Source organism: Spodoptera frugiperda, chromosome 19, assembly GCF_023101765.2.
Source record: "Spodoptera frugiperda isolate SF20-4 chromosome 19, AGI-APGP_CSIRO_Sfru_2.0, whole genome shotgun sequence".
In the NCBI taxonomy this organism is placed as follows: domain Eukaryota; kingdom Metazoa; phylum Arthropoda; class Insecta; order Lepidoptera; family Noctuidae; genus Spodoptera; species Spodoptera frugiperda.
This window is the reverse complement of record NC_064230.1, coordinates 941,257-959,406: the sequence shown is the minus strand read 5'-3', so window position 1 is coordinate 959,406 and position 18,150 is coordinate 941,257. Positions and strand designations below refer to the sequence as shown.

General features: G+C 37.5%; 4 protein-coding genes across 4 annotated transcripts in view; all 4 read right to left on the bottom strand.

The window, feature by feature from the left end:
* LOC118281103 (protein suppressor of hairy wing-like) overlaps positions 1-18,150 on the bottom strand; it is a 196,883-nt gene that overhangs the window by 45,444 nt on the left and 133,289 nt on the right. The window lies entirely within an intron of this gene.
* Positions 2,489-6,296, bottom strand: LOC126911778 (zinc finger protein 302-like). The gene is made up of 3 exons (XM_050700618.1): positions 6,263-6,296; positions 4,081-4,298; positions 2,489-2,652 (listed from the first exon to the last, which is right to left on the bottom strand). The coding sequence occupies exons 1-3, from the start codon at positions 6,294-6,296 to the stop codon at positions 2,575-2,577; spliced, it is 330 nt and encodes a 109-aa protein (XP_050556575.1). The 3' UTR covers positions 2,489-2,574.
* Positions 7,509-11,280, bottom strand: LOC126911777 (zinc finger protein 302-like). Its single transcript, XM_050700617.1, has 3 exons — positions 11,247-11,280; positions 9,072-9,289; positions 7,509-7,672 (listed from the first exon to the last, which is right to left on the bottom strand). Exons 1-3 carry the CDS (start codon positions 11,278-11,280, stop codon positions 7,595-7,597), a joined length of 330 nt encoding a protein of 109 aa, XP_050556574.1. The 3' UTR covers positions 7,509-7,594.
* LOC126911776 (zinc finger protein 302-like) lies at positions 12,479-16,342 on the bottom strand. Its single transcript, XM_050700616.1, has 3 exons — positions 16,300-16,342; positions 14,045-14,262; positions 12,479-12,642 (listed from the first exon to the last, which is right to left on the bottom strand). The coding sequence occupies exons 1-3, from the start codon at positions 16,340-16,342 to the stop codon at positions 12,565-12,567; spliced, it is 339 nt and encodes a 112-aa protein (XP_050556573.1). The 3' UTR covers positions 12,479-12,564.

The following is an 18,150-nucleotide window of genomic DNA, read 5'->3' as shown; positions in this document are numbered from 1 at the left end:
AAGTTACTGGAAAAACGTGGTGGAGAAATACTGCTTTTTTATAAAAAAAAACCTATCTGAGCTACGGTCTCATAATATAAACATGATCTTATATACTGAACGCCAATGGTGACTAAAATCAACGTCAAAATAAATTTCAAAGTCAAAAGTCAAAAATCAAAAGTCAAAAGTCAATATCAATATAACATGATCGTATATACTGAACATTTTATAACAAGATATCATACATCACATCAACAGCCTATAAGTGTCCACTGCTGACCAAAGGCCTCTCACACGGAGAAGGTTTGAGCATTAACCACCACGCTCGCTCAATGTGGGTTGACAATTTCAAACTTATAATTAGACATTATAAGCCCAGGTTTCCTCACGATGTTTTCTTTTATCGTATGCCAATGGATATTTTAATGTCTGTAATATTCTATAATTGACATTGAGTGAATGTATTTCATATTTTAATGAATATATTGTTCATAGGTCTACTTAAAAAAGACGTCCACTTATAAACTGCAATTCTACTAAGATTTTTGACAGACAAACTTGTCCCATACATATTTTAAAATCTAGGGGCTTACTCTTGAAACCAATCTCAATGTCAATCCAATAAAATCTCAATAATGATTCAATGTCAAAACTATACAACCACAATCGTAGCTGTTACAATAGCATTCAGAGTACGGAATATAAAGCCAAACTCAATACCGTTTAGTTCATTCAATATCCACGCAATACGGATGCAATGGGCGCTAGTGTTGCAACTCAAGAGTACGTTCACAATATCAATGTCGATCGATCGGGATTGGATTCAAGAGTAAGCCCCCTGGGGCCTTAGTCTGCTATTACAATTGTGTCAGAATGGTCGATCACTGAGCAGTGCAAGAGGGACAGAGCTATACAACCTACATAGCTCCGTCCCTCTTGCACTGATCAGTCTAAGGCCCCTGTTATCTAGTCCATTTTACCTTCTTACTGTGATGTAAAGTCTATCAATCTTATCCCTATCATCATCATCATCAGCAGCAGAGACGTCCACTGTTGAACAAAGGCCTTATCCCTGTATTAACCCAATAATATACAATACTTCTGAACCATCAGAATGCAAATGGTGTCTTTCCACACATTTGCCTCTACACGTTACAGCCAAAATCAACGTCAAAGTCAAAGTCAAATGTCAAAGGCAAAAGTTAAGATCAAATTATAAATATTTGTACGCCTAGACGGCATAACATGTAGCTCATGTACCTATCCTACCGCGTATGTATTTCCTATGTGTAATATCACTCATGTTAATGCAAATAAAAATATCTTTATCTTTAAAGTCAACAGTCAAGATCAAAGTCAAAAGTCAAAGTCATGATCAAAGTCAAAGTCAAACTAATTAAGATGCTTGAAAGAATATCAATGTATAAAATAAGTATTTCTCCGCCACAGTTTTGTTATTGAAACAGTTTTCCAATTGATTTGTCTTCATGTAACGCCAGAGGCCGCGACTGTGGCGCAATGTACATTAAACTAAGATGATATACTCGGTACCTAACCTAAGCTATAGAACTACATATGAACCTAGAGTTAACGTAATTATATGATACAATGCGAAATATATAAATAATAATACGATTGATGTTTCATTTTGAGTTGTCCCGTTCTTTTTTTACCTTAAACACTCAATGTCAAGACTGCTTCGTTGGTCAAGTGGTTGCAAGTGCGACTACTTACTACTAGGGGTATTGGGTTCGATTCCCAGAGTAGTCGGATAGGAAATGCCGGCCACATCTAGCTATTTGAAATATTGACGTGTAAAAGTGTTATTTTATAACCTATTTACAGAAATAAATATCATTTATCATTTTTTATCATTTATATATATATAAATGATTTGACTTTTAACGAAGTCACAAACATACAAGTTCACATACACATGACACACAGACCCGAAACAACAATTTGTGGATCACACAAAGAGTTGCTCCGTGCGGGAATTGAACCCGCTACCCGTTGCACGGCAGCCCGTTGCCCAGCCACCGCGCCAACCGTACAATCAGTAATTTTAACCTATTGCCTTCTTTAAGACTAATATCAAACATCGGAATAATTCAGTAGGTACTTTGTTTATCGTAGTATAGCACATCTCTGGTGGAAAAGCCTAAACATTGATACACCAAATACTGCCTCGTTGGTCGAGTGGTCGCAAATGTGACTGCCGGACAAGGGGTCTCGGGTTCGATTCCCAGGTCAGGCAATATATTATTGGGCTTTTTTCAGCTTTTCGGAAATTTCTCAGTAGTAGCACGGAGTCTGGAATCGTGTCCGGTATATGGCAATAGGCTCACCCCCTATTACATGGGACTTATAACATAAATGGTGAAATGTGCGTGTACATTGTATAGCGGCATTACGTGCCGTAATGTGCAGCTCTGCCTACCCCTTCAGGGATAAAAGGCGTGACGATAAACATTGTTAGACCAAGGGCGAAATAAAAGCGTGTGAATAAATAAAACTCTATATTAATATAATATAATAATAATAGTGTTGATATATTATGTGCTTGCACGCCCCCGCCTCGCCGAGCGCCGCTCAAGGCTTCAGACGTTTGTAGTTCGCGAGGTGACTGTTCAGGTGCTGGGCGAGCTGGTCGGCGCGCGCGAACGACGCCTGGGAACACACGATGTTATTCAACATGATTTTATTGTAACTTTCGTGGGACATACTACATTAATTATTATGTTGTAATTATTGTATATGTAAGTTGAAGTAAATAAATAAATATTCAAGTGTGGGAGAGCCATGCTTCGGCACGAATGGGCCGGCTCGACCGGAGTGATACAACGGCCGAGCCGAAAAACGACGTGAAACAACGCTTGTGTTGTGTGAGTGAGGTTACAGAAAACCCAATCCCCCCCCCTTTGACAATGTTCTGTGAGTGAGGTTACTGGAGCTCAAATCCCCAACAATTTTCAAATTCCTAACCCCCAAAAGGCCGGTAACGGACTTGTGACGCCTCTTAATGTTTCAAGTGTCCATGGGCGGCGGCAATTGCTTATCATCAGGTGATCCGTCTGCTCGTTTACCGGCTTACGACCAATTTCAATAACCCGTCTGTATCTGTAGAGATACAATTTTGACAATAAGCTCCATACAAAATGTGGCAATACTATATTTCTAGCAAACCTACAGATAGATAGATTATTGAAATTGGCTGTTGTACAATGTACAATGGTGATACATGACCACTGATCGGATATTCGGATGCATATTTGCCTCAAGTTAAAGTATTGGTTGTTATGTAATGCATTTTTGTATCGAAAAAATCCCGGAATTTCGGATTCATCAAATTTAGTTTTTTTACTATAGATAATCAAATTGGGTGTAGGAATATTTACTTAGTTTAAGGTGTGGGATAATATTGTGTCGAAAAAATCCTGTGATTTTGGATTCAAGAAATTTACTGTATTAATTATAGAATTCTTCAGAATGTTATAGATTAGTTTTGCATTCTCGAATTTTCTGAAATCCCGAGATTTATATTGCAAAAAATATGTTTTAAGAAGTCGCTTAAAAATTTACGTTAGGCAAATATGCATCCGAATATCCGGTCACTATATACAATATGATAGGGGCGAGACTTCTAGCCCGTTAAGGCTGAGTACTACATCTTATTTTATCGACAAAAACAATAATAGGGGGTTGAACCTCTAATTGAAAATATTGAAAAATAGTGATTTTTTCGGTAAAAATAATTCACAAATGATTTTTTTTTCACCAAAACATTATCAAACATATGAAAAAAGTAATGAATTAGTTAGCCAAGGTTATTAGCTACCGTTTGTCGTTTTTTTTTGTTTCTACGACGCATACAAACTTTGATATCAAAAAAAGTAAAAAAAATATTAAAATAGCCATAATTGCTAGGGGAGGGGTTCGACCCCTTCGACCCCCGACTTTTGTCGATAAAATTAGATGTAGTACTCAGCCTTAACGGGTTAGAAGTCTCGCCCCTATCACATTGTATAACGCATGTATTATACATATAAACCTTCCTGTTGAATCAGTCCGGTATGTATGAGTCGCTGTAAGCATTACCTTGCAGACGACGCAGCGGTAGAGTTGCTTGGTGTGGTTGTGCATGTGGCGGGTGAGCGAGTGTGCGTGCGAGAACCGCTTCCCGCACGTGGTGCAGGCGTGCGGCAGGCGCCCCGCGCCGTGCGCGCACAGCGCGTGCCGCCGCAGCTGCTCGTAGCGCGGGAACGACGCGCCGCAGGTACGGCAGCGGCCTGCAGGACCATACAGGATACTGGGTACTGCCGGCGTCACTCACACTACTTATGAGGCGAGGTGTCACACACACTACAGCGATGTCGCTCATATTGCCAAAAGGTAAACAATTCTAGTGTTTTTTACCCAAACGCACACGTTTTAATCTTCGGTAGTGACGAGTAATTGAGCTTTCTTTTAGTTTGTTAAACGACTCGATTTTTCTTGTAAAACGTTTAATTTTAGATTTTTAGTTTTATTTTACTAAGAAAAAAAATGAAATTGTGATGTTTCGAACTTAAAACGACCAGAAACGAGTTAGTGATTTTTACCTTCCCTACATCTTCATCTTTTTACTCATATTTATATTGTTATTATGTAATTAAGGTATTATTATATATACAAAACATACTGTAAACGAAACTGCCACATTTATTTATGATCATAACCTCTCTTTACCCGACTAAAACACGAAAACCCAAGCCAAAAATGTCAATAATGTGAATTTTCTCCCACTAAGAGGATAGACAACACATTTTTAACCTCTTGTGAATATGAAACACAATACAAAACACATTGTGTTTCGCATATATCTTCATTCACAAGTGTAAACTAAAAACTAAAAGTAAAAAATCGTAAACTAAAAATAAAAAATCGATCATAAATAAATGCCGCAAGTCGTGTCGTGTAAGTTAATGATGTTTTATACCCCCACCCTCCCTGGTATTGCGTTTCATTGATTTTTCGCGTAAGTGTTAAGAAAAAATAGAAAACTTATTGTAGTTTTAAAATAGAAGTTAAGTAATAATTATTAAGATGCTTCGTTTCGTTTCAAACATTCATTTCGTAACTATATTTCTGTTTGACTATTGATGTTACTGGAAAAACGTGGTGGAGAAATACTGTTTTTTTTTAATAAAAATAAAAACTATCAGCGCATCGGTCTCATAATATAAACATGATCTTATATACCGAACGCCAATGGTGTCTTTCCACACCTTGGCCTCTACGTGTTACAGCCAAAATCAACGTCAAAGTCAAAAGACAAAGACAAAGTCAAAAGTCAAAAGTCAATGTCAATATAACATGATCTTATATACCGAACATTATATAACAAGACATTACACATCACATCAACAGCCTATAAGTGACCACTGCTGACCAAAAGCCTCTTCTCACACGGAGAAGGTTTGAGCATTAATCACCACGCTTGTTCAATGCGGGTTGGCGATTTCAAATTTAAAATTAGACTTTATAAGCCCAGGTTTCCTTACGATGTTGTCTTTTTATCGTATGCCAATGGATATTTTAATGAATAATCTTGTTCATAGGTCTACTTAAGAAAGACGTCAACTTGTAAACTGCAATTCTACTAAGATTTTTGACGGACAAACTTGTCCAATACATATATTAAAATCTTGGCGCTTACTCTTGAAACCAATCTCAATGTCAATCCAATAAAATCTCAATAATTTATTCAATATCAAAACTATACAACCACAATCGTAGCTGTTACAATAGCATTCAGAGTACGGAATATAAAGCCAAACTCAATACCATTTAGTTCATTCAATATCCACGCAATACGGATGCAATGGGCGCGTGTTGCAACTCAAGAGTACGTTCACAATATCAATGTCGATCGATTGGGATTGGATTCAAGAGTAAGCTCCCTGATGTCTTATTCCTTTTACCTTCTTACTGTGATGTAAAGTCAATCAATCTTATCCCAATCATCATCATCATCATTATCAGTAGCAATAGCAGAAACGTCCAATGTTGAACAAAGGCCTTATCCCTATATTGACCCAATAATATACAATACTTCTGACACATCAGAATGCCAATGGCGTCTTTCCACGCATTTGCCTCTACATCTTACAGCCAAAATCAACGTCAAAGTCAAAGTCAAAGTCAACGTCAACGTCAAAGTCAAAGTCAAAGTCAAGATCAAATTATAAATATTTGTACGCCTAGACGGCATAACATGTAGCTCATGTACCTATCCTACCGCGTATGTATTTCCTATGTGTAATATCACTCATGTTAATGCAAATAAAAATATCTTTATCTTTATCTTTAAAGTCAACAGTCAAGATCAAAGTCAAAAGCCAAAAGTCAAATCTATCAAAGTCAAAGTCAAACCGATTTAGATGCTTGAAAGAATATCAATGTATAAAAAAAGTATTTCTCCGCCACAGTTTTGTTATTGAAACAGTTTTCCAATTGATTTGTCTTCATGCGACGCCAGAGGCCGCGGCTGTGGCGCAATGTACATTAAACTAAGATGATATACTCGGTACCTAACCTAAGCTATAGAACTACATATGAACCTAGAGTTAACGTAATTATATGATACAATGCGAAATATATAAATAATAATACGATTGATGTTTCATTTTGAGTTGTCCCGTTCTTTTTTTACCTTAAACACTCAATGTCAAGACTGCTTCGTTGGTCAAGTGGTTGCAAGTGCGACTACTTACTACTAGGGGTATTGGGTTCGATTCCCAGAGTAGTCGGATAGGAAATTCCGGCCACATCTAACTATTTGAAATATTGACGTGTAAAAGTGTTATTTTATAACCTATTTACAGAAATAAATATCATTTATCATTTTTTATCATTTATATATATATAAATGATTTGACTTTTAACGAAGTCACAAACATACAAGTTCACATACACATGACACACAGACCCGAAACAACAATTTGTGGATCACACAAAGAGTTGCTCCGTGCGGGAATTGAACCCGCTACCCGTTGCACGGCAGCCCGTTGCCCAGCCACCGCGCCAACCGTGCAATCAGTCATTTTAACCTATTGCCTTCTTTGAGACTTGTATCAAAGATCGGAATGATTCAGTAGGTACTTGTTTTAACGTAGCATAGCACATCTCTGGTGGAAAAGCCTAAACATTGTTATGCCAAATACTGCCTCGTTGGTCGAGTGGTCGCAAGTGCGACTGCCGGACAAGGGGTGACGGGTTCGATTCCCAGGTCAGGCAATATATTATTAGGCTTTTTTCAGCTTTTTGAAAATTTCTCAGTAGAAGCACGGAGTTTGGAATTATGTCTGGTATATGGCAATAGGCTCACCACCTATTACATGGGACTTATAACATAAATGGTGAAAAGTGCGTGTACATTGTATAGCGGCATTACGTGCCGTAATGTGCAGCTCTGCCTACCCCTTCAGGGATAAAAGGCGTGACGATAAACATTGTTCACAAAGGGCGAAATAAAAGCGTGTGAATAAATAAAACTCTATATTAATATAATATAATAATAATAGTGTTGATATATTATGTGCTTGCACGCCCCCGCCTCGCCGAGCGCCGCTCAAGGCTTCAGACGTTTGTAGTTCGCGAGGTGACTGTTCAGGTGCTGGGCGAGCTGGTCGGCGCGCGCGAACGACGCCTGGGAACACAATATCATTCAACATGATTTTATTGTAGCTTTCGTGGGACATACTGAATTAATTATTACGTTGTAATTATTGTATATGTAAGTTGAAGTAAATCAATAAATATTCAAGTGTGGGAGAGCCATGCTTCGGCACGAATGGGCCGGCTCGACCGGAGTGATACAACGGTCGAGCCGAAAAACGACGTGAAACAACGCTTGTGTTGTGTGAGTGAGGTTACAGAAAACCCAATCCCCCCCCCTTTGACAATGTTCTGTGAGTGAGGTTACTGGAGCTCAAATTCCCAATAATTCTCAAATTCCTAACCCCCAAAAGGCCGGCAACGCACTTGTAACGCCTCTTAATGTTTCGGTCGTCCATGGGCGGCGGCAATTGCTTATCATCAGGTGATCCGTCTGCTCGTTTACCGGCTTACGACCAATTTCAATAACCCGTCTGTATCTGTAGAGATACAATTTTGACAATAAGCTCCATACAAAATGTGGCAATACTATATTTCTAGCAAACCTACAGATAGATAGATTATTGAAATTGGCTGTTGTACAATGTGCAATGGTGATACATGACCACTGATCGGATATTCGGATGCATATTTGCCTCAAGTTAAAGTATTGGTTGTTATGTAATGCATTTTTGTATCGAAAAAATCCCGGAATATCAGATTCATCATCATTTTTTTTTTTACTATAGAATCAAATCGGGTGTAGGAATATTTACTTTTGTGTCGAAAAAGTCCTGTGATTTCGGATTCAAGTGTATTTATTATAGAATTCTTCAGCATGTTATAGATTAGTTTCGCATTCCCGAATTTTCTGAAATCCCGGGATTTATATTGCAAAAAATATGTTTTTTAAGAAGTCGCTTAAAAATTTACGTTAGGCAAATATGCATCCGAATATCCGGTCACTATATACAATATGATAGGGGCGAGACTTCTAGCCCGTTAAGGCTGAGTACTACATCTTATTTTATCGACAAAAACAATAATAGGGGGGTTGAACCTCTAATTGAAAATATTGAAAAATAGTGATTTTTTCGGTAAAAATAATTCACAAATGATTTTTTTTTCACCAAAACATTATCAAACATATGAAAAAAGTAATGAATTAGTTAGCCAAGGTTATTAGCTACCGTTTGTCGTTTTTTTTTTGTTTCTACGACGCATACAAACTTTGATATCAAAAAAAGTAAAAAAAATATTAAAATAGCCATAATTGCTAGGGGAGGGGTTCGACCCCTTCGACCCCCGACTTTTGTCGATAAAATTAGATGTAGTACTCAGCCTTAACGGGTTAGAAGTCTCGCCCCTATCACATTGTATAACGCATGTATTATACATATAAACCTTCCTGTTGAATCAGTCCGGTATGTATGAGTCGCTGTAAGCATTACCTTGCAGACGACGCAGCGGTAGAGTTGCTTGGTGTGGTTGTGCATGTGGCGGGTGAGCGAGTGTGCGTGCGAGAACCGCTTCCCGCACGTGGTGCAGGCGTGCGGCAGGCGCCCCGCGCCGTGCGCGCACAGCGCGTGCCGCCGCAGCTGCTCGTAGCGCGGGAACGACGCGCCGCAGGTACGGCAGCGGCCTGCAGGACCATACAGGATACTGGGTACTGCCGGCGTCACTCACACTACTTATGAGGCGAGGAGTCACACACACTACAGCGATGTCGCTCATATTGCCAAAAGGTAAACAATTCTAGTGTTTTTTACCCAAACGCACACGTTTTAATCTTCGGTAGTGACGAGTAATTGAGCTTTCTTTTAGTTTGTTAAACGACTCGATTTTTCTTGTAAAACGTTTAATTTTAGATTTTTAGTTTTATTTTACTAAGAAAAAAAATGAAATTGTGATGTTTCGAACTTAAAACGACCAGAAACGAGTTAGTGATTTTTACCTTCCCTACATCTTCATCTTTTTACTCATATTTATATTGTTATTATGTAATTAAGGTATTATTATATATACAAAACATACTGTAAACGATACTGCTACATTTATTTATGATCATAACCTCTCTTTACCCGACTAAAACACGATAACCCAAGCCAAAAATGTCTGTAATGTGAATTTTCACCCACTAAGAGGATAGACAACACATTTTTAACCTCTTGTGAATATGAAACACATTGTGTCTCGCATATATCTTCATTCACAAGTGTAAACTAAAAACTAAAAGTAAAAAATCGTAAACTAAAAGTAAAAAATCGATCATAAATAAATGCCGCAAGTCGTGTCGTGTAAGTTAATGATGTTTTATACCCCCACCCTCCCTGGTATTGCGTTTCATTGATTTTTCGCGTAAGTGTTAAGAAAAAATAGAAAACTTATTGTAGTTTTAAAATAGAAGTTAAGTAATAATTATTAAGATGCTTGTTTCGTTTCGTTACAAAAAATCATTTCGTAACTATATTTCTGTTTGATTATTGAAGTTACTGGAAAAACGTGGTGGAGAAATACTGTTTTTTTTTATTAAAAAAGTAAACTTTCTGAACATCGGTCTCATAATATAAACATGATCTTGTATACCGAACGCCAATGGTGTCTTTTCACACCTTGGCCGCTACGTGTTACAGCCTAAATCAACGTCAAAGTCAAAGTCAAAAGACAAAGTCAAAAGTCTAAGTCAAAAGTCAAAGTCAATAAAACATGATCTTATATACCGAACATTATATAACAAGACATTACACATCACATCAACAGCCTATAAGTGACCACTGCTGACCAAAAGCCTCTTCTCACACGGAGAAGGTTTGAGCATTAATCACCACGCTTGTTCAATGCGGGTTGGCGATTTCAAATTTAAAATTAGACTTTATAAGCCCAGGTTTCCTTACGATGTTGTCTTTTTATCGTATGCCAATGGATATTTTAATGAATAATCTTGTTCATAGGTCTACTTAAGAAAGACGTCAACTTGTAAACTGCAATTCTACTAAGATTTTTGACAGACAAACTTGTCCCATACATATTTTAAAATCTAGGGGCTTACTCTTGAAACCAATCTCAATGTCAATCCAATAAAATCTCAATAATTTATTCAATATCAAAACTATACAACCACAATCGTAGCTGTTACAATAGCATTCAGAGTACGGAATATAAAGCCAAACTCAATACCATTTAGTTCATTCAATATCCACGCAATACGGATGCAATGGGCGCGTGTTGCAACTCAAGAGTACGTTCACAATATCAATGTCGATCGATTGGGATTGGATTCAAGAGTAAGCTCCCTGTTGTCTTATTCCTTTTACCTTCTTACTGTGATGTAAAGTCAATCAATCTTATCCCAATCATCATCATCATCATTATCAGTAGCAATAGCAGAAACGTCCAATGTTGAACAAAGGCCTTATCCCTATATTGACCCAATAATATACAATACTTCTGACACATCAGAATGCCAATGGCGTCTTTCCACGCATTTGCCTCTACATCTTACAGCCAAAATCAACGTCAAAGTCAAAGTCAAAGTCAACGTCAACGTCAAAGTCAAAAGTTAAGATCAAATTATAAATATTTGTACGCCTAGACGGCATAACATGTAGCTCATGTACCTATCCTACCGCGTATGTATTTCCTATGTGTAATATCACTCATGTTAATGCAAATAAAAATATCTTTATCTTTAAAGTCAACAGTCAAGATCAAAGTCAAAAGTCAAAGTCATGATCAAAGTCAAAGTCAAACCGATTTAGATGCTTGAAAGAATATCAATGTATAAAATAAGTATTTCTCCGCCACAGTTTTGTTATTGAAACAGTTTTCCAATTGATTTGTCTTCATGCGACGCCAGAGGCCGCGGCTGTGGCGCAATGTACATTAAACTAAGATGATATACTCGGTACCTAACCTAAGCTATAGAACTACATATGAACCTAGAGTTAACGTAATTATATGATACAATGCGAAATATATAAATAATAATACGATTGATGTTTCATTTTGAGTTGTCCCGTTCTTTTTTTACCTTAAACACTCAATGTCAAGACTGCTTCGTTGGTCAAGTGGTTGCAAGTGCGACTACTTACTACTAGGGGTATTGGGTTCGATTCCCAGAGTAGTCGGATAGGAAATGCCGGCCACATCTAGCTATTTGAAATATTGACGTGTAAAAGTGTTATTTTATAACCTATTTACAGAAATAAATATCATTTATCATTTTTTATCATTTATATATATATAAATGATTTGACTTTTAACGAAGTCACAAACATACAAGTTCACATACACATGACACAGACCCGAAACAACAATTTGTGGATCACACAAAGAGTTGCTCCGTGCGGGAATTGAACCCGCTACCCGTTGTGCGGCAGCCAGTTGCCCAGCCACCGCGCCAACTGTGTAATCAGTCATTTTAACCTATTGCCTTCTTTGAGACTTGTATCAAACATTGGAATGACTCAGTAGGTACTTGTTTTAACGTAGCATAGCACATCTCTGGTGGAAAAGCCTAAACATTGTTATGCCAAATACTGCCTCGTTGGTCGAGTGGTCGCAAATGTGACTGCCGGACAACTGCTCGGGTTCGATTCTCGGGTCGGGCAATATATTATTGGGCTTTTTTCAGCTTTTTGAAAATTTCTCAGTACAAGCACGGAGTCTGGAATATGTCCGGTATATGGCAATAGGCTCACCACCTATTACATGGGACTTATAACATAAATGGTGAAAAGTGCGTGTACATTGTATAGCGGCATTACGTGCCGTAATGTGCAGCTCTGCCTACCCCTTCAGGGATAAAAGGCGTGACGATAAACATTGTTAGACCAAGGGCGAAATAAAAGCGTGTGAATAAATAAAACTCTATATTAATATAATATAATAATAATAGTGTTGATATATTATGTGCTTGCACGCCCCCGCCTCGCCGAGCGCCGCTCAAGGCTTCAGACGTTTGTAGTTCGCGAGGTGACTGTTCAGGTGCTGGGCGAGCTGGTCGGCGCGCGCGAACGACGCCTGGGAACACAATATCATTATTTAACATGATTTTATTGTAACTTTCGTGGGACATACTACATTAATTATTATGTTGTAATTATTGTATATGTAAGTTGAAGTAAATCAATAAATATTCAAGTGTGGGAGAGCCATGCTTCGGCACGAATGGGCCGGCTCGACCGGAGTGATACAACGGCCGAGCCGAAAAACGACGTGAAACAACGCTTGTGTTGTGTGAGTGAGGTTACAGAAAACCCAATCCCCCCCCCTTTGACAATGTTCTGTGAGTGAGGTTACTGGAGCTCAAATTCCCAATAATTCTCAAATTCCTAACCCCCAAAAGGCCGGCAACGCACTTGTAACGCCTCTTAATGTTTCGGTCGTCCATGGGCGGCGGCAATTGCTTATCATCAGGTGATCCGTCTGCTCGTTTACCGGCTTACGACCAATTTCAATAACCCGTCTGTATCTGTAGAGATACAATTTTGACAATAAGCTCCATACAAAATGTGGCAATACTATATTTCTAGCAAACCTACAGATAGATAGATTATTGAAATTGGCTGTTGTACAATGTGCAATGGTGATACATGACCGGTGATCGGATATTTGGATGCATATTTATCTAAAGTGTTGGTTAATATGCAATGCACTTTTATATCGAAAAAATCCCGGAATTACGGATTCATCAAATTAAGTTTTTATACTATAGAATCAAGTCGGGTGTAGGAATATTTACTTTTGTGTCGAAAAAATCCCGTGATTTCGGATTCAAGAAATTTACTGTATTTATTATAGAATTCTTCAGCATGTTATAGATTAGTTTTGCATTCCCGAATTTTCTGAAATCCCGGGATTTATATTGCAAAAAATATGTGTTTTAAGAAGTCGCTTAAAAATTTACGTTAGGCAAATATGCATCCGAATATCCGGTCACTATATACAATATGATAGGGGCGAGACTTCTAGCCCGTTAAGGCTGAGTACTACATCTTATTTTATCGACAAAAACAATAATAGGGGGTTGAACCCCTAATTGAAAATATTGAAAAATAGTGATATTTTCGGTAAAAATAATTCACAAATGATTTTTTTTCACCAAAACATTATCAAACATATGAAAAAAGTAATGAATTAGTTAGCCAAGGTTATTAGCTACCGTTTGTCGTTTTTTTTTTGTTTCTACGACGCATACAAACTTTGATATCAAAAAAAGTAAAAAAAATAATAAAATAGCCATAATTGCTAGGGGAGGGGTTCGACCCCTTCGACCCCCGACTTTTGTCGATAAAATTAGATGTAGTACTCAGCCTTAACGGGTTAGAAGTCTCGCCCCTATCACATTGTATAACGCATGTATTATACATATAAACCTTCCTGTTGAATCAGTCCGGTATGTATGAGTCGCTGTAAGCATTACCTTGCAGACGACGCAGCGGTAGAGTTGCTTGGTGTGGTTGTGCATGTGGCGGGTGAGCGAGTGTGCGTGCGAGAACCGCTTCCCGCACGTGGTGCAGGCGTGCGGCAGGCGCCCCGCGCCGTGCGCGCACAGCGCGTGCCGCCGCAGCTGCTCGTAGCGCGGGAACGACGCGCCGCAGGTACGGCAGCGGCCTGCAGGACCATACAGGATACTGGGTACTGCCGGCGTCACTCACACTACTTATGAGGCGAGGTGTCACACACACTACAGCGATGTCGCTCATATTGCCAAAAGGTAAACAATTCTAGTGTTTTTTACCCAAACGCACACGTTTTAATCTTCGGTAGTGACGAGTAATTGAGCTTTCTTTTAGTTTGTTAAACGACTCGATTTTTCTTGTAAAACGTTTAATTTTAGATTTTTAGTTTTATTTTACTAAGAAAAAAATGAAATTGTGATGTTTCGAACTTAAAACGACCAGAAACGAGTTAGTGATTTTTACCTTCCCTACATCTTCATCTTTTTACTCATATTTATATTGTTATTATGTAATTAAGGTATTATTATATATACAAAACATACTGTAAACGATACTGCCACATTTATTTATGATCATAACCTCTCTTTACCCGACTAAAACACGAAAACCCAAGCCAAAAATGTCTATAATGTGAATTTTCTCCCACTAAGAGGATAGACAAAACATTTTTAACCTCTTATGAATATGAAACACAATAGAAAACACATTGTGTCGCATATATCTTAATTCACAAGTGTAAACTAAAAACTAAAAGTAAAAAATCGTAAACTAAAAGTAAAAAATCGATCATAAATAAATGCTGCAAGTCGTGTCGTGTAAGTTAATAATGTTTTATACCCCCACCCTCCCTGGTATTGCGTTTAATTGATTTTTCGCGTAAGTGTTAAGAAAAAATAGAAAACTTATTGTAGTTTTAAAATAGAAGTTAAGTAATAATTATTAAGATGCTTGTTTCGTTTCGTTACAAAAAATCATTTCGTAACTATATTTCTGTTTGATTATTGAAGTTACTGGAAAAACGTGGTGGAGAAATACTGTTTTTTATGAAAAACAGACTATCTGAGTATGGTCTCATAATATAAACATGATCTTATATACCGAACGCCAATGGTGTCTTTCCATGCCTTGACCTCTACGTGTTACAGCCTAAATCAACGTCAAAGTCAAAGTCAAAGTCAATAAAACATGATCTTATATACCGAACATTATATTGCAAGACATCACACATCACATCAACAGCCTATAAGTGTCCACTGCTGACCAAAAGCCTCTCCTCACACGGAGAAGGTTTGAGCATTAATCACCACGCTTGCTCAATGCGGGTTGGCGATTTCAAATTTACAATTAGACATTATAAGCCCAGGTTTCCTCACGATGTTTTCCTTTATCTTATGCCAATGGATATTTTAATGACTGTAATATTCAAATTGACATCGAGTGAATGTATTTCATAGTTTAATGAATAATCTTGTTCATAGGTCTACTTAAGAAAGACGTCAACTTGTAAACTGCAATTCTACTAAGATTTTTGACGGACAAACTTGTCCAATACATATTTTAAATCTAGGGGCTTCTCTTGAAACCAATCTCAATGTCAATCCAATAAAATCTCAATAATGATTCAATATCAAAACTATACAACCACAATCGTAGCTGTTACAATAGCATTCAGAGTACGGAATATAAAGCCAAACTCAATACCGTTTAGTTCATTCAATATCCACGCAATACGGATGCAATGGGCGCGTGTTGCAACTCAAGAGTACGTTCACAATATCAATGTCGATCGATCGGGATTGGATTCAAGAGTAAGCCCCCTGGGGCCTTAGTCTGCTATTACAATTGTGTCAGAATGGTCGATCACTGAGCAGTGCAAGAGGGGCGGAGCTATGTAGGTTGTATAGCTCCGTCCCTCTCGCACTGTTGTCTTGTTCCTTTTACCTTCTTACTGTGATGTAAAGTCAATCAATCTTAGCCCTATCATCATCATCATTAGCAGCAGAGACGTCCACTGTTGAACAAAGGCCTTATCCCTATATTTTCCCAATAATATACAAAACTACTGACACATCAGAATGCCAATGCCGTCTTTCCACACATTTCCCTCTACATGTTACAGTCTAAATCAAAGTCAAAGTCAAAAGTCAAAGTCAACGTCAAAGTCAAACTTATAAATATTTGTACGTCTAGACGGCATAACATCTAGCTCATGTACCTATCATACCACGTATGTATTTCCTATGTGTAATATCACTCATGTTAATGCAAATAAAAATATCTTTATCTTTAAAGTAAACAGTCAAGATCAAAGTCAAAGTCAAAGTCAAAGTTAAGATCAAAGTCAATAGGCAAAAGTCAAAGTCAAATCGATCTAGATACTTGAAAGAATATCAATGTATAAAAAAATATTTCTCCGCCACAGTTTTGTTATTTAAAACAGTTTTCCAATTGATTTGTCTTCATGTGACGCCAGAGGCCGCGACTGTGGCGCAATGTACATTAACCTAAGATGATATACTCGGTACCTAACCTAAGCTATAGAACTACATATGAACCTAGAGTTAACGTAATTATATGATACAATGCGAAATATATAAATAATAATACGATTGATGTTTCATTTTGCTTTGTCCCAACCTTTTTTACCTTAAATAATCACAGTCAAGACTGCCTCGTTGGTCAAGTGGTTGCAAGTGCGACTGGTTGACAGGGGTCTTCGACTCGATTCCCGGGTCGGGCAAAGTATTGCTAGGCTTTAAGAAAATTTCTCAGTAGGCCTTATCCCTATATTTACCCGACTGCGCCAGAAGGAGGGTTATGTTTTTCGAGTGTATGTATGTATGTATGTATGTATGTATGTATGTATGTAAGTATGTATGTATGTATAATTGTTTGGCACGCTCTGCAGCCTAAACGGCTTGATGGATTTTGACTTGAGAGGTGTCGTTAGATTCGTATTTACTGTGAGAGTGACACTGGATATATCAAAATTAAAAAAAAACAAAATGGCGGATTTTTGGCGCCAAATTCGAATATTTCTCACTCTCTAGCCTAAACGGCATGACGGATTTTGACTTGAGAGGTGTCGTTAGATTCGTATTTACTGTGAGAGTGATACTGGATATATAAAAATAATAAAAAAACAAAATGGCGGATTTTTGGCGCCAAATTCGAATATTGCTCACTCTCTAGCCTGAACGACTCGATGGATTTCCGCTTTATAGGGGTCGTTTGATTCGTATTTACTGTCAGAGTGACACTAGATATATCAAAATGAAAAAATAATAAAACTAAAAATAAATAAATAAAAAAAGTAATTTAAAAAACTAAAAAACCCGACTGCGTTTCTTTGTAATATTAAAATGAAAAAAACTCTAAAACAAGAAAGTAATCGTAAAATTTAAGCAGTCGGGACCCATTCTAGAAAGCAAGCCGTATGTGCCCTCACAAAGTCTTTATATTTAGAATGGGTCCCGACTGCTTAAATTTTACGATTACTTTCTTGTTTTAGAGTTTTTTTCATTTTAATATTACAAAGAAACGCAGTCGGGTTTTTTAGTTTTTTAAATTACTTTTTTTTCTCAATAATATACAATACTATTGACACATCAGAATGCCAATAGCGTCTTTCCACACATTTGCCACTACATGTTACAGTCTAAATCAAAACGTCTGAAGTCAACGTCAAAATCAAAGCTCAAAGTCAAAATTAAAAGTCAAAGTCAAATTGATCTAGAAAAATATTTAATGTATAAAAAAAGTATTTCTCCGCCACAGTTTTGTTATTGAAACAGTTTTCCAATTGATTTGTCTTCATGCGACGCCAGAGGCCGCGGCTGTGGCGCAATGTACATTAAACTAAGATGATATACTCGGTACCTAACCTAAGCTATAGAACTACATATGAACCTAGAGTTAACGTAATTATATGATACAATGCGAAATATATAAATAATAATACGATTGATGTTTCATTTTGCTTTGTCCCAACCTTTTTTTACCTTAAACAGTCACAGTCAAGACTGCTTCGTTGGTCGAGTGGTTGCAAGTGCGACTGCTGGATAAG